This window comes from Xylocopa sonorina, chromosome 3 (genome assembly GCF_050948175.1).
Source record: "Xylocopa sonorina isolate GNS202 chromosome 3, iyXylSono1_principal, whole genome shotgun sequence".
NCBI classification, from domain to species: domain Eukaryota; kingdom Metazoa; phylum Arthropoda; class Insecta; order Hymenoptera; family Apidae; genus Xylocopa; species Xylocopa sonorina.
This window is the reverse complement of record NC_135195.1, coordinates 6,702,970-6,723,064: the sequence shown is the minus strand read 5'-3', so window position 1 is coordinate 6,723,064 and position 20,095 is coordinate 6,702,970. Positions and strand designations below refer to the sequence as shown.

The 20,095-nt window shown below is 30.9% G+C and overlaps 6 protein-coding genes across 11 annotated transcripts; 4 read left to right on the top strand and 2 right to left on the bottom strand.

Annotated features, from left to right (window-relative positions):
- Positions 1–369: 369 nt before the first annotated feature.
- On the top strand, positions 370–2,168 carry Tbcc (Tubulin-binding cofactor C). 2 transcript variants are annotated; one of them, XM_076892642.1, is made up of 2 exons: positions 370–507; positions 803–2,168. In XM_076892642.1, the coding sequence occupies exon 2, from the start codon at positions 952–954 to the stop codon at positions 1,978–1,980; it is 1,029 nt and encodes a 342-aa protein (XP_076748757.1). In that variant the 5' UTR covers positions 370–507; positions 803–951; the 3' UTR covers positions 1,981–2,168. The 2 variants fall into 2 exon arrangements, with proteins under 2 accessions (XP_076748757.1, XP_076748756.1); XM_076892641.1 differs by having other exon boundaries at positions 397–557.
- A 1,230-nt stretch (positions 2,169–3,398) lies between these two features.
- On the top strand, positions 3,399–4,824 carry LOC143422412 (ATP synthase F(0) complex subunit g, mitochondrial). The gene is made up of 2 exons (XM_076893008.1): positions 3,399–3,539; positions 3,889–4,824. The coding sequence occupies exons 1-2, from the start codon at positions 3,506–3,508 to the stop codon at positions 4,146–4,148; spliced, it is 294 nt and encodes a 97-aa protein (XP_076749123.1). The 5' UTR covers positions 3,399–3,505; the 3' UTR covers positions 4,149–4,824.
- On the bottom strand, positions 4,376–9,687 carry LOC143422408 (uncharacterized). Its single transcript, XM_076893005.1, has 10 exons — positions 6,991–9,687; positions 6,681–6,910; positions 6,384–6,600; positions 6,141–6,293; positions 5,888–6,055; positions 5,473–5,661; positions 5,223–5,394; positions 4,795–5,123; positions 4,584–4,720; positions 4,376–4,526 (listed from the first exon to the last, which is right to left on the bottom strand). Exons 1-10 carry the CDS (start codon positions 9,685–9,687, stop codon positions 4,376–4,378), a joined length of 4,443 nt encoding a protein of 1,480 aa, XP_076749120.1.
- Positions 9,688–10,038: 351 nt separating this feature from the next.
- On the top strand, positions 10,039–13,262 carry Thg (tRNA-histidine guanylyltransferase). Its single transcript, XM_076893006.1, has 3 exons — positions 10,039–10,408; positions 10,610–10,854; positions 11,173–13,262. The coding sequence occupies exons 1-3, from the start codon at positions 10,039–10,041 to the stop codon at positions 11,629–11,631; spliced, it is 1,074 nt and encodes a 357-aa protein (XP_076749121.1). The 3' UTR covers positions 11,632–13,262.
- On the bottom strand, positions 12,612–14,864 carry Vhaac39-1 (V-type proton ATPase subunit VhaAC39-1). Its single transcript, XM_076893007.1, has 6 exons — positions 14,625–14,864; positions 14,141–14,491; positions 13,814–13,971; positions 13,401–13,577; positions 13,257–13,334; positions 12,612–13,176 (listed from the first exon to the last, which is right to left on the bottom strand). The coding sequence occupies exons 1-6, from the start codon at positions 14,743–14,745 to the stop codon at positions 13,015–13,017; spliced, it is 1,047 nt and encodes a 348-aa protein (XP_076749122.1). The 5' UTR covers positions 14,746–14,864; the 3' UTR covers positions 12,612–13,014.
- A 450-nt stretch (positions 14,865–15,314) lies between these two features.
- L(2)gd1 (lethal (2) giant discs 1) lies at positions 15,315–20,077 on the top strand. Of its 5 annotated transcripts, XR_013103138.1 has the most exons (13): positions 15,315–15,514; positions 15,597–15,729; positions 15,823–15,935; positions 16,021–16,396; positions 16,491–16,868; positions 17,036–17,419; positions 17,514–17,884; positions 18,029–18,204; positions 18,285–18,548; positions 18,835–18,873; positions 19,279–19,369; positions 19,501–19,688; positions 20,016–20,077. XR_013103138.1 is itself a non-coding variant. In XM_076911115.1 (12 exons), exons 1-12 carry the CDS (start codon positions 15,455–15,457, stop codon positions 19,618–19,620), a joined length of 2,505 nt encoding a protein of 834 aa, XP_076767230.1. In that variant the 5' UTR covers positions 15,316–15,454; the 3' UTR covers positions 19,621–19,738. The 5 variants fall into 5 exon arrangements, 4 of the variants coding, with proteins under 4 accessions (XP_076767230.1, XP_076767231.1, XP_076767232.1 ...); XM_076911115.1 differs by lacking the exon at positions 20,016–20,077 and having other exon boundaries at positions 15,316–15,514; positions 19,501–19,738; XM_076911116.1 differs by lacking the exon at positions 20,016–20,077 and having other exon boundaries at positions 15,317–15,514; positions 17,039–17,419; positions 19,501–19,738.
- Positions 20,078–20,095: the final 18 nt, after the last annotated feature.

Sequence of the window (20,095 nt, the reverse complement as noted above, 5' to 3'; positions counted from 1 at the left end):
TGGAGGAATATTTTACATAGGGTGTTTGAGATATTCTGAAGGTAAGTTCTTTATCACTTTGCGTCATCTTTTATGTTTTAGGTTATTTTCACACGCACGATTTAGGTCTTCGTAAGGCAATACAGTTACATATAACAAATAACATTTTAAGAAACATCTGAAACGCGTATGAAAGAGCATAAAAAGAAAATTGAAAAAATGCTTAATTCAAGTTTATTGTTATTTATCGAAGCTATGTTCACGGTTTTCCCTAATGATATGTTACAGTGTACAATTAATCAAATTTTTGTAAACACATTTGAACAACCATTGAAATAATTATTATGAATATCAGGTTCAAGATTATTTCTACATAACCATTATCCACAAGTACTAAAATCTTTCTACGAATTGGAAGAAAAGATATATAAAGAGAGTAGCGAACAGTTGGATCTTATGTCGTGGCAAAAACAACAAAATGAAAACTAAATTTTATGAAGTTTGCAAAACTTCCAACAGTTTTAGTAGGTAGTGATGGTTTAAGATATTCTTCACAAATTGATTCTTCTAAAGAAAAGGTATTTGTATGATCTGATATACACATCATACATAAAGTATACTCTACAGGTTTGATTATGATTGATTTTTATTTTATAAAATTCTTTGGACTTTTATAACTTACTTTAATTAGATATTGTTTAGAAAATGTAGCTTTTCTGAACATTTAGTATTCTTATTTATATTACATATATATTCCTCGTAAATATGATGTTTTTAATCAGCTGTTTGTATAAAAATGAAACATATTTCTTATATTTTTCAGTTTTCGCCCGAAAGGCTTCAAGTATAAAACTCTTGACAGTGTTACAATAAATTATTTGTGAAAATAACTTTGTTATGAAAGGTAGTACATTCAAAACTGAATGACACACAGGATATAAGTCTTAGACGAAACAGCAAATAAAGTGCAATATGGATTCTCCCACTCTCATAGAAGGTAGTTTACCAGATCGTATTACCAAAAGAGATCGCGAAAGGAAAAATATTATTGAAAGACGAAGAGAAGAAAGGCAATCGTTGGCTGTTGAATCCGAACAAAGTAGTTATTTCAAGGATACTTTTTATTCCTCGTGCAAAAAAGTCAAAGAAATGTTAGATGATGCACCTAGTGCTCCAATATCAGCTCTTCCTGGAATATTCGATAAGGCGAATAAGGAAATTCAAATGCTTAAAAATTACTTATCACAATCGAAGATGTTTTTGAAAGTGTACGATATTAGAAGAGCACAAGAGAATTTACAACTACTAGAAAGTGAAGCATCTGAATTGGAAATGAAGTTGCTACCTAAAAAGAAGTTTGGTTTTAAAAATCGGAGGGTTGTAAAGAAAACATCCGACAAGACGCATGATATAACTGATGGCTTAAAGGATTTGAAAATATCAGAAGGAATTGTGAATGGTTCCGCAAAACAGAATCATAAATTATCAAGCAAATATGGAGATAGTGCATGTATGTTATTGGGAAAAATTAATGAACAATTAGTTTTGGATGCTGAAAATGTGAATAAAAATGATATTTTACTTTCTGATTTAATCCATTGTACAGTAAGAATTTATGGCACACCTAGTACTTTGCACATGGTAAACTTGAAACAGTGTACTGTATTAGTTGGACCGGTAACTTCTTCTGTATTTGTCCATGACTGTAGTGAATGTGTATTTGCCTTTGCGTGTCAGCAACTTCGATTACATTCTTCCATGGATTGTACTATTTATTTACATGTTACAAGCAGATCGATTATAGAAGATTGTACAAAAGTACGTGTAGCACCGTATAACTGGACTTACGAAGATCAAGCAAATCACTTTAATCTAGCTGGACTTGATCCAAAAATAAATAACTGGAATTGTGTCGACGACTTTAACTGGTTATCTAATGAGAAGCATTCACCAAACTGGAGCATTTTAGAACCTGAATTACGTATCAAAAGTTGGGATTAACGAACGCAAAATAAATCACGATGTATAATATTTCTGTTCTCAAAACACCATTTTTTTAATATTAGATACTTTATTTTATGATAAAAATTCTTTATGTGCATACTCCGCTTTTTCACAAAAATCATACTACATGCAAGTGTTTTGTATACATACGAAGACTTTAATAAACTTGCTGTTTGTCAAATATACATTAATATTTTTTACTAATAGTGTACAAGTAGTAAGAAGAGTACAGAAATTAGATTACAAGACTTAGGTACGTTTGAATCTGTTTAAAAGATAGCGGAGTTAGATAAAGCTGTAAAAATTTGTCACACGAATAGTGAATCATCTTGTATATTACACGTCTATTGCCTTGCTGATTTCGTTTCCGCTTCTCTCCCTGATATTAGTTACAGAATTTTAGAGTACACTGATTAAATAAAGAAATTTTTTAATTTTCATTCAATTAATAGACTAAGATACTTTATATATCCCGCTTTAGAGGTAAGAGAGAGAAAGATATATAAGAAAGCTATAAGGAAGAGTGAGACAGATAATGAGGACCCTACTCTAGAACCCCTGGCGCCATCTCTGTGAAAAGTGCTCAAACTGGTCGCACAGCATTATCAACAGTGAAGTGAACTACTGAAGCACTAGCGCCATCTCTTGGAGGGAAGCTGAAACTAGGTCGGTAATTAGTTTCACTACCCTCCGCAGAGATGGCGCTAATAGTTCTTCAGTAGTGTACTTCGCTGTCGATAATTGTGTGCGACCAGTTTGAGCACTTTTCACAGAGATGGCGCCAGGGGTTCGAGAGAAGGGTTAGTTTAATCTATCTCACTCTTCCTTATAACTTTCTTATATATCTTTCTCTCTCCTACTTCTAAAGCGGGTGATATAATTTATCTTACTTTCTCTGTTCAATAAAAATCAATAATATGAGTGAAACTGCCATTGCTCTGAAAAAAACAAAAGTCCCAATTTTCTCTGACATTTTTATAAATCGGACTTAGGTTTATATGAACTTTTTTGTTGCTTTTGAGGTGTAATATCAGCTGTAAAAATTTGTCATACGAGTAGTGAATGATCCTGTATATCCCTGTGCGGTGGGGATCAGAATACACCCACAGTATCCCCTGCTTGTCGTAAGAGGCGACTAAAAGGGGGAAGAAAGGGGAAGAAAGGGTTAACAAAGATGTAAGAAGAAGAGGAATGTATGCAGAAATATTAAATGCGAAAAGTATGCAAGTAGGGGAAGCATAGGAAAGAAAAGAAGAAAAGATAGGAACATTTTCCGTTGGGCAAAAGCGTAGCGTCCTTCACAAACGCCATTCACTGGCTATAAAAGATTAATTTATAAAATCAGTAGAGAATAGTAAACCGTGAATACGTTCACTATATATGCCCTGAATGGTCGAAGTATACAAGTTATAACTCGAAAGGTTGCCGTCAGAGGACGGAACTGTTATTTGCAACGGGGGTTGCGAGGTCCATTAGACGGTATTGTTTCTCCGTATTTAGAAGAGAATTGTGGTGATTGAAAATGGCGAATTTATTGAAATCTATACCAGTTGGAGGTGTGTTGGGAATATAGAAAAATAGCGTAATAAAATTGTAACAGAATAAAATTAATTGTAATTCACTTATAAATTAATGGTTACATAACATTAGTATACTCGTTGCTCGACACAAAAGTTAATTATTTCATTTTCTTTAGATTAAGATCATACTTTAGCCTTGTTAAAATTCTAAACTAATTTTAAGTAAATCCATCATGGATACGCTTGTCAAAAACATGTCTGTTAATATCTTGAAGGTTATGCAATGTTAATCTATTGCTTGCTAGTTTCTCTGTCATTTATTCATCGTTTTCATTGAAATAATTTTGATAAAATACTAATTTCCACAATTACGTGTTGGTTCCAGAAATAATAGCAAAATCGAAGCCTATTTTGGAAAAATCATTATACTATGCAAAAGTAGAACTAGTTCCGCCAAAGATATCTGACATTCCTGCAATTAGAAATGGTATTTCAAACCTGATAAGGTCTGCTAAAAACAAACGATATCTTCAAGTCTCAGTACGCGAAGCTTGGTTAAACACATTGGTCTCAATTGAAGTTTTATGTTGGTTTTTCGTCGGAGAATGTATTGGAAAACGACATCTAATAGGATACGATGTTTAAAAAGCTATGGTATCATTCATACGAATGTAATCTGTACATGATAGTCGTTCAAATAAATACATATTTATAAAAGCAATATATCAATTTTATAAATAAATATTAATTCAATTTATTTTTGTTATTTCTTTTTTATTAAGTTTAGTTGAGAAAAATAATTTCTTGTTTACAAAAACTGAATATTAATCATAACATAATATTATAATTATTTGTTACAAAGAAAAATAGAATTATGTAAATACATGTTGTTTCGCATATTGCCATATACATATTGCTCCAGTAACATGAACATTTAATGATCGAATCACCCCAGTTTGCGGTATTTCTATACAAGTATCAAATAAAGGTATCAGATTGGCAGGAATTCCATCCTTTTCATTTCTGCAAATAATGCAAATTCTTATTTAAAAGAAACTATTTTACTTTATAATAGCTTACCCCAAAACAAGGATTGTCTTCTTTTCAAATTTCATATTTAATAAATTTGTACTATTAACTGTTTGTTCTACTCCTACCAACGAGTACCCTGTATCTTTTTTATTCAATAGGTAATTGCATAATTCATGTGGCTTTGTCTACAATATTTATAAATTAAATTATAATAAGCATTACTTGTACTAAGTACTAAAATATCACACGTATATAATACCTCTGTAATAGTTATCCAATTTTCAGCAGACACGCTGAGATTTTGAAACTCTTTATTCTTCACGTGACTTAAATTGGCAATAACTAATTCTCTGGCATTGAAAATCTCGCAAGTGCGAGCAAGTCCTCCTAAATTTGGAATACGATCGATAAGGCATGCTACAACTATGAGACCTTTTTGGTCCGACATTCTTTTATGACAAATGGATTCTCTGATTGTTGGAAAAATATCACTGTGTGATAAATTTGAAGGATTCATTTTCTTTTGAATGTTGCTCTGTTCCTCAAAATTGTCTATATTACAATTTGTTACAGATGACTCTGTATCGCCTATTTTTTTTAAATTATATAAAATTATATATTTTATTTTAGATTATATAGGGTTTAACACACACTGTAGAAGTTATAATCATTATACATTTAAGGTACCTGTAGGGTTTAATAAATATGATGACGTTGTTAATGATAAAAGCTTATCTGAGTTATACATTTGAAGAGGATGACTATTTGTTACTTTGAAATTTAGTGATTTAAACAAAAGTGCAGGTATCCATTCACTTTCATCCATACCAGATAATCGAGGAAGTTCAAAATAAATTGTCTGCAAGTGAAAATAGAACAAATTATTTAAACATAATTTTTATATAAATCATTTTTAATATTAATTGAATAGCATTACCTCTAAAGTATAATGTTGTAGCGGATGGAAAGCAGTGAGATAAAAATCATCTTGGATTTTCTTTGAATTTTTTGCCAATCCAGTTTCTAAACTTAAACTTACAATATGATACATATTCTTGTATAGTAATACTATTTCGTTACTATAGTTCAGTCCATACAACATTTTGCACAATTTTACAAAAATAATCTGTCATAAACAAATAGTGATATGATTATAACTTCTGCTGTGTATAAGTGAGATGTATTTAACATGCCTGTTTCAGAAATACATTAAATCATATAATTGCACTTTGTGTATATATTATCCTTATGTGATTCAATGCTGTTAAAGCATTCAACAGCAATAAAATGCGTATGTCGAATGTGCTTCACCTGTATTCAGTTTTACTATTACTTACAGTGTTACAATTTACCTGGCTATAAAGACGCATACTGTATTGGTGTCCAAAACAACAATGGGCAATGGAGCCAACTACTCTTCGAGTAAAGTGTAGAAATTCATATTCTTTGGGTAGAAGTTTTGTTACATGATAGGCAATACATGCTATGGATTTAACACATCCTGGACGTGTTTCAATACCCTATGTACATTATAGTAACTAAATTTTTTATATATTTAAAATAGAAATATGAATGTTAAAAACGGGAATAGCTTGTTTTAAACACCTTTCGAAATAAGTTCCAAAGTGCAATATCAAGGTCAATATTCTCTAAAAGAATTTTTATTAGTATCCATTCTTGCATTAGACGAACACTATGCTGATTACTTTCCAAGACTATTAAATTACAAAGATATTCTTGTAATATTTTGGTGTCTTCCTGTAGAGAAAAATTAAAGGCTCACAGTACATGAATATTTTTTTCAATCGTTAAATTTGTTATTTTATGAAATATCTAATGTTTTGTTACCTTAAATAAAACTGGCTGTATTATTAACAAAATTTGCATAATTCTATGCTTTATCTTATGTATATAAGAGTGGTTAAAATACCGTTTATTTTTATATTTTTCCAATTTTTGTAAAATAATTTGAAGAAATGTTTTAGTGTATTTTCTATCTTCACTAACTATTTTATGTAACATAACAGCAGAAATTGCTCTGATATAATAATCATCATTGCAAAGTCTAAATAATGAAATTAAAATATTAATAGAAAATAGACACCAATATATAAATAAAAATAATAAATCATAAAAAATACTCACATTGCTTTCATGTAAAAATCATCATAATCTTTGTAATTTGTAATAATGTACAAATAAGTTTGATTTTCTATTTGTTCATCTCTTTGAAGTACTTGTCCGTGAAGTAGGCCTGATAACAATGGTTTTTGTAAATTTCTAAGGCAATGTACATCTAATAATGTCATTTTCTTCATTAAAATTATCTTCAATTTCCGCACATTCTTAGCTTCTTCAAGTAATTCATCGAGAAACTAAAAGTTATTAAAATACACGTTACCATGTAAAGTAAAATATTAATTATTTTATCTTAGATAATATTTTATCTTCTTACATTGTCTATAAAACCCATAATATTAGGTAGCACTAACAAATTATTGTTTATAATGACTCCGACAAGATTTTCTATTGCCGAGAAATAAGTCTCGTTCTTTGTACTCAATAGAGTGTCTCTCCAACATGTAGAAAAAATAGATTCAAAATTTGATCTATTTTTAGAATCTTTCATTGCTCCCTTATTAACCATTGTTTCTAATATTAGTGCTATTTCTGGAATAATTTCGCTTCCTTCCATTTCGTATAAATGGGATATACTTTTAAACCAGTCAACATTTTTTGGCCACAATTCTATTTCTACCTTAGATAAATATTGATTTACAAGATTTGCTAATAATTTGTAACATATTGTCGCTATTTTTCCTTTATCAGATATTTGAGCATCACATATATTTATCAATGGTTCCATATAAAACGGTACATGATTTGTACATAAAATATTTTGAGTGTGATATAAAATGTTTAATGCATATATATAGTGGATGCTTGTATATTGTTTTATATTTTCAAGAATAAATATGCATTCGTTTCTCAACTTCTCAGTATAATTTAAAATTTCGTTTTTCGATGAAATCAAATTTTTATTGAAAAATGTAATGGTCGTATTGCAGTACTCGTGTATTTCTTGGTAACTGATCTTATATAACATGTTTCGGCTATGTTTGAGTAAAAACATCATTGCATCATTTATATGTAAGGACAATAATTGTGTAGTACATTTATGAGACTGTTCAGTATGTAAATGAAGTAATGATGACACAAAAACTACTGTTCGGTAAATATGTTCAATATTTGCATAGGGTCTTACATCTATTCCTTTTAATGATAATAGCCATTTACTCAATACTTCCTCTATAGGACATGTTCTATGCTCTAACATCAGACCTGTATCATGGAACATTTTAATCATAATAGGAAAAGTTGCAGCACTTGTCTTTACATGTGAATCTTGACAAGAATATTCTTCACACACAAGTCTTATGAAATTAATTGCATCTGTTTTTACTAATATTTTTTGCAACAATGCTACCATCATTTCTTGTAATATTGTGGAAGGAAATTCAAATAATATATCTACTACACTTTTCAAATCAGTAATACTTTCTACGGACAGAGAAATTATTTTTAAAAGTTCAATTTTGGATGCAAATTTTAATACATAGGAATATTTATTTATATTGTTGTGTATCAAAGACTTAATTAGACTTAATTGCTCATTACTCCAGTGATTTGAAATTTTACTTGAAACTATTCTTAAAATTATTAACATATAAAATATTGGTATTGGAGACCAATTTAATTCTTTGTTCATTATTCGAAAAACTCTACACAGGAATTCATCCTGTTTTTCTTGTACATGTGTAAACAATTTAATAATATCATTTAATATTTTTGGTTCTTCTCCATAAGCACCATGTTCATATAAAAATGTATTATTTAAAGCATGTATGAGCAATGTTAAAAATTGATCATCATACATAAGATCGGGCAATTGACAAAGATTTAAAATTCCCTGTTTTACTATAGCATTATTTTCATGCTGTAAAATTCTTTTAAAGATGAATTGCAACCAAATGGTGCTAAAGCAATCATTACATGCAACATGCTCCTTGTTTCCCTTTATCAAAATTGGCAAATGTGCCAAAGCAGGTAATATCAAGTGACGCTGTTTTTCTTCTAATGCTTCTACTATTAAGAAGAAATTGTGTTTAATGTCACCTATCGATATTTTTGTTTCGATGGATTGATTACACATAAAAGGAACAACTTTGTGCTTTTTTACCACTAAGCTGTTTGCATCTATGGTATTCATAAAACCAGTTATTCGTTTCATTATAAATAATGCTTGTTTACGATGCTGCTGTACAAGAGACTGCAAGTTTTTCACAATTAATAACCATAATTGTTCCCTGTAACATAGTTCATGATATATAAGACTTGTATTCTTTGAATTTAATGAAAAACATATGTCTGTTATAATGCTGATCACACTAAGTGCATCCTCTGAATCAGTTAAATTTAAAATACAATCCCATAGGACTGGCAAAATATCATTGGAGTCAAAAATATTTATTAATTTTGGCAAAATTGAAACAAATAGTTGCCATTCTTTATTTTGTCTTAGTTCCAACCATAATGTTAAATCTTTCAGATACAATGAACTAAAATGGTTTAAGGAATTTGATTCCAAATTGTTATACAACAATTTCCTTAATTGTAAGCAGTCTAAAAAGCATTCTAGTATTTTGAAATAAAAAACTTTATTTTCACTGTTGTTCAATATATCGGCATTAGATTTTTGAAAATTAATCAAATGCTGCTCAATGCATTGTGTATTACAGTAAAGTGTTAGTTGTAAGACTATAATATCGTATAAAATTGGATTATCAATAAAATTTTGCGATTGTTCATTTGTCCATAGAGTACTCTCTATCGTTTTGAAACATAAATCATTTTGAACGATTCTTGTGCCTTTCTCTTTTGCATTAAATACAAGTTGATATTCGTAGCATAATATTATTCGAAGTGTATTCAATTGTTTTGCGTCGAAATTGTTTTTCCTTATTTCGGCATTGTAATGTCTTGTTAAACGGTGCAATAATAGAAATGGATTGTCCTTAAATGTAATTTCAAACAGTTCGAAGATTGAAAAATCTATCGTTGAGCTTTGTATATAGCGTTCGTGTAAATCCATTCTGTTGTATTCCTCGTAAAATATTCCAGAAATATCTCGATTAAGAATTTAAACATATTTTTTCGGAACCAATTGGAACGGTTTCATTCAGAAGATTCGTATGCAACAGAGTGTTTTCTATTAACTCCCGCTGCGTACTGGTACTACATAATAGCAAATTGACATAACCAATAAACGCGCACGTGGCTATTTGGGAATATAAATATATGCGTGATCAAATGTTAACTTCTTTTGGCAATAAACAAATTCTTGCGGTAGTTTTTCAATCAATCTGTTCCAAGGCAAGCTATGCACGTCTGAAACTGAAGCGAACCCGACAGTGGAGACTTCAACACTGAGCAGTCTCAGGAAATGTTGTATTTTCCGACAACAGGAAGGAACTTCCTGAAAAACATTAGCTTGGTCAAACAAGTGGTCAATAGCCGGCACATAAGTTTGACGAGAATGGCTAAAAGTAAATTTGAATATGTAAAAGAATTTGAACGTGACGAGTATTGTTTACCAAATTGTTGGATTGTGGTTAGAATAGACGGTAGAAATTTCTCAAAATTCTGTGATGCGCATCAATTCACTAAACCGAACGATGCAGCTGCATTACAATTAATGAATCGCGCGGCTATTACGGTTATGGAAGATTTCAAAGAGATAATTTTAGGTTTTGGCCAAAGCGACGAATATTCTTTCGTATTTCGAAAAGACGCGGAACTCTATAAAAGGAGAGGTATGTATATGTATATACATATAGATATATGTATATGTATATTTAAAAAACTAATTTGTGCAATACATAATAAGTTGAAAGTAATAGATAAATATTGTGAGAGTGAGTGCGAGAGGTACAATAATTTGTGCTACAGATGTGTTATTCTATTTATGTGATCCTTCAAATATTGTTTACAATACTGTTTTCATTATATTTCAGCTTCAAAATTAATGTCAAATGTCAATTCCCTTTTTGCATCATCATATGTTTATCATTGGCCTCGTTTCTTCCAAGGCAAAGAATTATATTATCCACCGTCCTTCGATGCTCGTGTTGTATTATATCCGACAGATAAGAATTTAAGGGATTACTTAGCATGGCGTCAAGCAGATGTTCATGTGAATAATTTATATAACACTTGCTTTTGGAATCTTATATTGAAAGGAAAACTTAGTCCAAGTCAGGTATGATTGTAATTTTTTAATTTCCACGTATAGAAAGTATAGTTAGAATCACATATGTGATAAAATGTGTCTAACAAAAACGTTAACTATATAAGCATATAGATTATTACGTAGATATATTCTTGGCATTTTAAGTTCCTTTTCCACTCAAATTTTGTCAATACGTTACTGTTTCCTTTATATATTTCAATCTTTTCTTTTCCCTACTCGTAGAACACACTTATAAAGTTCGGCTAGAAGACAACCGAGATACAATGTATATTTTAAGTAATACTTTTACAAATCGCTATATATATCTATCTACTTTCCAATTTTTAGGCAGAAGCAAAACTTAGGGGAACACTAGCGTCACATAAGAATGAATTACTTTTCCAAGAGTTTGGTATAAATTACAACAATGAACCTCCACTTTTTCGAAAAGGTACCACGCTTATAAGAAAATTAGTACTAGATGGAACAGGCAGATTAAAACCAGGAGTTGTTCCACTGGTAGACGATATTATCGGAGATCGTTTTTGGAAAGAAAATCCAGAAGTGCTTGGATTAAAAAGTTTAACGATTTATCAACCCCCAAATCTAGTTAATAATGTTACCACAAATCCAATCAGAACAACGAAACCACCTTCACCAACAGCTAACATGAAACATATCAATAATACTCCACCGGCTCCCGTCGCTAATGTAAAGTCTATGAACGAAGAAGCGCATCCAGCAAGGAGTCGAGAATCGGAGGGAGAAAAAATGCAGTGTGAAAGTGAACGAATTTGTAGAAGATAAGCATTGTTTTTTTTTTTTTTATATTACAATAAATTTGAAAAATATCCTAACGGAAAATAATGAGAGCTCATTTGCAGTAACAGAAGAAACATTTTAACTCCGTTTTATCTGAAGCAACCAGTATTGTAAAACATTAATTGTTGGTGAAAGAGTTACAAAATACAGAATTAATAGTTGTTATAATATTCGTGATACTTTTTGTAAGTCTTTCACTTAAATATTAAATTTTACCTTATTAATTTTCTAAAAAAAATTATATTTTTATATAATAAATTGCATATTTTTTTATGTGTGTACATGTACTTTTACATATATACATTTATATATGTATATGTATATGTTATAAAAGTACAAGAACAGATATGTATACATATTATATATATATATATTTGACAAATATTTTTCGTTAGGATTTTATATTACGAAACTCATCCAAATTCAGTATCGCATTTTCTAATAACAAAAAATTGTATTGAATAATGTTAAATTATTTATGAAACGGAGGGCTGCTCTAGAGTAAATATATTAAGATTTTTATAAGGAATCTTGTTCATAAACATAAATGGTACAGGCTGTAGACATGTTTCACATATTACTGAATTAATTTCAGTTATAAAATTTTATAGTTTTATATGTGTGGATTTGTATGTGTAATAATAATCAATTGGTTTGAACGCTATTATATGATACATTAATTTGAATATTATTACATGATTTATTAATTTAAATGTTTTGTTAATTGAAAAACAAAATATAATTAATTTAGGAATGAAAGTATTGCAAGTTCGTTTTGTAAGTATTCATTTTTTTCGTTTGGTATACACATACTAATTTACCTAACAAACTGATTAGATTTCCCTCTTGAAATATAAATGACCGAAAAAAAGGAAATGTTAATTTGCTTTTTGAGTAAGAATGAAGGTAAATGAAAAACTTCGATTTAATATAATATATTATTATTCGAATTGAATGCTTCAAACTTATGGAATGCATGATATATTATTTTATATTACAATAGAATCAGTAATTACAACATCAGGTAATATCAAACATAATATATACTGGTCTACAATAAAATACACTATGTACATCTATATGATATAAACTCTTGTTATGTATGACAATAATACTAAATAATAATTTTCAATATGATCTGTTCATTTTGGATAGACATACAGTCATATTTTTCTTTAATTATTAATTAAACAATTACACTTTGTTCTCATTTGACACTTTTTGTTCCTCTATGATACGAAATACTGTAGAATTATTAGTTATTCGTGGTTGAGGAGTAAAAATAAGCAGGAATAGTTACATTTACGTGTGACATTGTTCTTTCTGTAGTTAAACATAAATGATCAACAAAGCATTGAAAGAAACTTATTAAAAGATTGGAATGTAATTATCTATTTTAGCACGATGCTTCTGTGCAACACATTCCGCTATCCACACGATATTGCGACATTCTTGTTCCTTTAATTTAAGGTAACTGTAAAATACTCCAAAGTGAAATTGTTGAAGGAAAGCATGAACGTTTAAGCGAACCTGCGATAATAACATTAAAATTAATAACATTCGAAGATGTACGCCTGTTACGTTAATTTTTACGATAATACTAAATTTACCTCGTATTCAAAGAATTTATCTTCTAAAGTTTTATCACCAGGATTGTTACCCGCACCTTCGAACAAGGCACTGTATTCCTATAAAAATAATATATATAAATTTCTTAAGAAATATAAAATTTTCTCTTTGAAACATATACTCACTACGAAATATTCTGCCACTGCTTTGACTTGTTCGTAGTCGTCAGCTCTTGCCAGTGCCGCTAAACCATCAGGATTCAATTTTCCGCAACGTGGATATAATTTCGCTCTATCATCTTTACCCAATTCCGTTCCAAACGAATTGATAGTTATAATAATAGCTCGCCTATCAGCTTCGAACTGTATAGAAAAAAAAAAAAATATATATATATACATATGTATATTTAGTATATAAATTTATCAATTATCTTACTTGACCCTTTAATAATGCACATGAGGATCACTCACATTTAACGTAGTTATGTCCAATTAAAAATTAATAACAAATCTCAAAAACCATTCTATATAGCTTTCTTCAATTTTTCATACACGATCCTCGTGTGCAATTTAATAATTGATTTTACAATGTTTCATACCGCAAGTATTTCACACATGGTATCCGCAGTTGTTCCACCAATTTCTTTACAGAATTTGTAAAATGCTTCCAAGTATGCTTTATATAATGTATTTCTGATTATTTCAATATTCATTTCATTTAAATCCTGTTCAGAAATACAATCCACAAAGAAGGGCGCTACAATTTTATTGAATATTTAGTACAAGACAAATAATGACAATTTAGTTTTGTCACAAATATGATTAAATTAGATCACAAAAGAAAATAGAATGTCTTGATTGTAATGTTTCATTGTTTCAATGAACATAACAAAAGCATTAAAGTAACACAAAATTATATGTCATACCTAAAGGAGTATCTACTAATACTGCATTGTAAAGTTCAGCTGGTGTGGTTGCAACATGAATAGCTTCCATTTGTTCAAAACTGCCAAGAGGATGACATTTAGGAATCAATTCTGAAATCGGTCTTTGATGCAAAGTTCCAGTAATTAACAGAATAATATTATCGATCATGTAGCTGTAAGTAATGAAATCTAAAAATTGCGACAATGGCTCTACAGAATGATTGCGCATATGTTGAAATTCCACGACAAGCTTTTCTCTCAGTTTATCATCAATCACACTAACAGAAAGTGGCGATGGCTCGTTAGCCAAGAAACTACCATAATCTGTACCAGCCAAATGTAGCTTCAAATCTGCGAAAATGGAAAGCAATTAATATAGATGAAATTAATGTTTAGTTTAAAATTTGTTAAAGTTGTACATGCGTGTGTGTGAGTGTGTCTTATCTGTTTTTAAACTAAAATGTATGCATTGAGTGAAACTTACCTTCAAGCGTTTCGCATTGTACGAGATTGAGATAGTCACTTTGCTGAAGGATCCCGCATTTAAATCCACGACAAAGACCTTCCAAATACCCGCCGTCAATGTTGAACATACAACCCTTCATTTTGGAGAATCGTTCAGCACAATTGCTCCACTGGAAATACGGATACGTCAAACTCGAAATCGGACTCGCCCTTTTCCGTGTCGATCATATGACTGCCCGCTCAGAAGTTAGCCGCAGGCTATTAAAAACTGATCAAATTTCCAGACGTCGATCTCGAATGCCTATCGAACGTGAGATTGAAAATTGTTCGTTTAAACTTGGTTCGGATAATGTGCAATGGTATTTTAATTACTTAGAGTTATTTAAAAATTGTGCTAAGGCAGTTATTAACATAATTGGATAAGAAGATACTTTTTACATTTTTCTCGTGTCATTGCAAATTATTATTACGATATTAATCGTGAATCATGCCGTGTTAATCGTAGATTAAAAGTGTAGATACGTTGCAGCTTTCGAGACATTATTAATATAATTTAATTGGAAAAATTGGAAACATCGGTTCTTTTAATTATTTATATGTATATGTATACGCATAGCTGAGTCACCTAAATTGTTAACATTACCAAGAAATTTATATGTATCATGTATTATTAACGATATGTTGAATTAACGTTATAACTCCTTTGTGTACTATATGACGTATGACGCATACCAGTAGAACGTTGTCACGCTACGATGTACATCGGTGATGTCTTTCAGCTGTTTAATTATTCGTAATATTTTGCTAATCGTTAATTGACTTGTGATAGTGAACGTATCGTGAGTTAACATGTTTGCAAAGAAAGAGAAATCAAAACGCCAACCACGATCCGGTAACAGTCTTGCACAGGTTATTATATTATTATCTCGTAGTATCCTTAACCTTACTTTCTAATCGATCAGATTTATTTAAACACGGCGTTTTTAAGTAGTACGGGATTTTCAACGTACCAGAAAGCTTAGACGAAATAGGAAATGATTTTATGGACGATGACGATGACGATTTAGAGGCTGAACTAGCAGCTTTGACAGCTGGTGATGACGATGGAAAACCGAGACGTGCTGGTAAATAAATATTTTTTTCGTCTTCATTATTGATTAATTATTATATTAATCGAATTCTAAACAGAGTGCCGATTTATTTTATTATTTCCATAGCATCTCGTAAACCAGTTCCTAAAGAGAACTTGGACGCAATGATAGCTGAAAGTATAAAAGATATAAATATGGACGAAGAGGTTTCTGATGGAGAAGACGATCCAGAACTATTGGTATTGATTTCATTTTTTAATTTTTATTTTCAACAGTTATGTAACTATACTAGAATATAATTGTAAATGTTGCGTGATCCTTTAGAACGAACTTAAGATGATCACAGGTGATGATCCTGAGGATTCTGAAGATGTATCTCCAGAAAAGGAAGAGAGTTCAGTCTCTGAAAGCGCGGAGGTGGCTGAACCTCCAAAGAATGATACGTCTATGGACAGTACAGTTAGTTTGTTACAAGAAAGATTAAAGCTTTATCAAATTGCGGAGAAGAAGGCGAAACAGCAAAATGAATCAAGTCGAGCAAGAAGATATAATAGGGCCATCAGAACACTTAAAGAACTGCTGAGTAATGTACAAGCAGGGAAACCTATCGATGAAAATGATATACCGCCACCACTGCCACCACATGTTACAGCTGAAACATCAGAAAAAGTATCAGAAAATAATCAAGAGGAACCACCGGGTACTATTTAATAAACAATTATGTTACCATTTACGAAATAATGGTGGCTTTTTATGATGATTTAATAATATATTCAATATTTTTTTTATTTTAGAAAAAACTGCTAATATTGCGGCTGAAGTTGATACTACCTTGCCTGCAGAAAACAACACTTCTGAGATGCCTGATGTTACAAAAACGGTAGATGAAGAGGCACTAAAACTATTAAAAAGTAGACAACAAGAATATAAAATAGCAGCAGTAGCATGGAAGAGAGCTGGCAACATGAAAGAAGCTTTACAATGTGTAAATACATCGAAGCAATTTGATATAGTTATTTCAGCAGTAAATGCAGGAGAAACAGTTGATTTATCAGATATGCCACCCTCTCCAAATACCCCCGGGTCAAACACCGTCACATCGGTTGAAAAATCAGAAAAAATAGAAAATGAAACGCAGGGAACATCATCTGCGACAACGCCTACACCCGCAGGTAAGTTTTGACGGTAGTTTCTTACATTATTTTATATACAGAGTGATTCACTACTCGTGTGTCTTTGTTGTTGCTATTGAGGTGTAGTATCAGCTGTAAAAATTTGTTACACGAGTAGTGAATTACTCTGTATACTATATTTTAATTATATAAAAGTAATTGGAAAGCAGAAGTAAAATCAGCAGGTCCAGAGAATTTGGAAACAGCTTTAAAAGAACGCCTTGAGGCATGTAAAAAGATAAAAGCAACTGCAGAAAGTGAAGGAAACTCCTCTAAAGCTCGCAGATATGGTCGAATTTGTAAACAATTTGAAGACGCTATCAAATTACATGCTCGTGGAAAACCTGTTCCTCTTGATGAGTTACCTAATCCCCCTGGCTTCGAACCACTTATAATTCCTGCGCAATCTAATGCGCCTGCACCTGCACCTGCACCAGCGGGGGAAAATAATGAACCACAACCGAGACCAGCATCGCAAAATCATCCGGATTCGGAACCATCTGAAAATAAAAAACGGAGACCTCCGCTTCCTCCACCGAGAATGCAAACAGGTTATGAAACTATTATAAAGCTATATATTCATTTAGATCCATCTATAACTAAATACTTTATACAATATTTGCTGAGCTAACGTAATTTCAATAGGAAAGAAACAAAATCAAATGACCTCACGTGCAGAAAAACAAGTAGCATTGCTACAACAACGTCAACACGAATTAAAACAAGCTGCCCTTAATGCAAAAAAGGATGGAGATATAGAATTGGCTCGTACATATTTAAGGCAGGCAAAGGGAATGGACCCATTAATCGAAGCCAGCATGGGTGGCTTACCAGTTGATATGACCTCTATACCGTTATCTCCACGAGCAAAAGATGAACTTAATGCAAATAATATAATAGCTTCAGGGGATGATAACTTCACAATAGTGAACCGTGAAGACTGTTTAGAGGAAGCGAGTGGCACAGATGAAGAAATTTACGAAAATCTGGAGGCACAATTAATGAAGCAAATGAAGGTAGAATAAAAATACAAGTAATTTCTGTATAACACAATAGGTAGTTCTTAAAGTTAGGTATTCTTGAAACTGGCCGTGTTATACGAGTAAGGATTAATCTGAAAAAGGGTTGATGGAATTGTATGTTTTACAATTTTGTTACAGTGGTGTTTATGCACAAGAGATCATTGTAAAGCATTAGGTGACGTATCTGGATACAATAAATGGGAACGACTTGCGCTAAATTTCAAACGAGATTTAGATATGTTGCGAGTTCGAAAACGTGATGCATTGCCGCCGCCACAGCATCATTATGAGATAAAAACTTACACTATAGTTCAGTTAGTAGTGGCAATACATTTTCTATCTTATCATTAAAATAAGCAATTGTTTTATAATTACAGTTTTTGTTGTTTTGTAGGAGTTGTACAGATTTAAACGATAGTGATATAGAAATTTCGATAATAAGAGGAGTTAATTACCCAAAAGATGCTGATACTTATGTCATATTTGAATTTCCTTATCCTTCAGACAGTCCTCCGTCAGATCGAACGGTAACTGTTAAAGGAACATGTAACCCGGAATATGAGGCAGTGTTTCCATTAAGCGGAATAGATCGTTCATCAAGGCAATGCCAACGAGTATTTAAACGACACGCATTGAAATGTCAAGTTTGGGCTAGAGGGTAATATGAAAAATGATACAACTACATTTTACAATTGGTGTATCATATATTATTTTTATAACATAACATAGTCTTATGTATTCTTTTTTTAAATATTAATTTATAGCAATTTCATTTCTTTTTAAATAGCTCATTTCTTTTACAATTAGATACATTGACAATAATCTTTATATAGTTTACGAACATTTTTATTATAACCTATAGAATAAAATATAGTATCACTAATATGTATAATAGTCACGTTATAGTAGAAAAAATAATAAATAGATTAGTGCGTTGCTTGCAGATGCTCGCTGAATTCCATCCTGTGTTGCACTAATTCAAGGTATGAAAATTACGTACTTTTGAAATTTGTCTAAATTATGTACTACAGATAATACGCTATCGTGTTAATTTTGTTTAAAAGCTGCTGGTTTCTTTATTTTTGTATTTTTTTTAATAAAGCGCTATGAAATAGGCCAAAGCGTTTGCTATGAAATAGGGCCAATGTGTCGTTAATGTTTTGATTAAAGTTGAAATAAATGTTTAAAAATCAGTTGAATAGAAATTACGAAAAGAAATATTTCGGCTTTATTGAAAATAATTGATGAATTATTTTCTACACGCGATTTATAATGCATTTGCACGAGCAGGCTGTAACAACGTAATTCTTATCCTTGCGAATGTTAGCTTTCAGATTATGGCATTCATATGCTCTTATTGTACATAATTTATATTTTTTATTTTACAGCGGATTCTTTAGAAGTGATAGTCTCTTAGGTACAGTAACAGTCAAGTTGCAGCCATTAGAAACGCAGTGTGTACTTCACAATTCATTTCCGGTAAATAATATAAATTATTATATTTTAGACTCTGTCGACATTCTCTATAGGCTTATATTTCAATGACTTTTGATCTACAGACTTTATTGTATTTGTTGTAATTACTAATAAAGAAAATTGCACTATTGTAGTTAATGGACGGAAGAAAAGCAACAGGTGGTAAGCTTGAATTAAAAATACGATTGAGAAATCCGATTCTTACAAAACAAATAGAGAACATTACGGACAAATGGTTGATTATTGATCACTGATATAACATTATGCAAACGGAATTTTCAGCATAGCTTGTCTATTATCGGACCATTGAGGTATTGGAAATGTAAGTCGCCGATTGAAATGTGATAAAAATATCGTATTTTGCTTCATTAATTGACTTATTTAAGTTGATGTGAATATACATGTCAACCAAATAATTTGCGTAACATAGTATGAATATTCTACTAATATAGAACCATACTCCATAAAATATGTACATAAGCACAGTTTCGTATGTATATTGTACATACTGCGACACACTATACGAGAAATTTATAAATAATACATGTGTGTTGGCAGGTCGACATTATTTTTTTAATCGCAATATATTGGGAAATAAATAATATATATTGTCTTTTGTTTTTACATTTTAAATTGTGATAATTTACAGATTGTGACGAACAATTTCAATTAAATCCATGGATAATTTAAAATGCATAATTTTATGTTCGTGTTTGTCGTTTGAACACA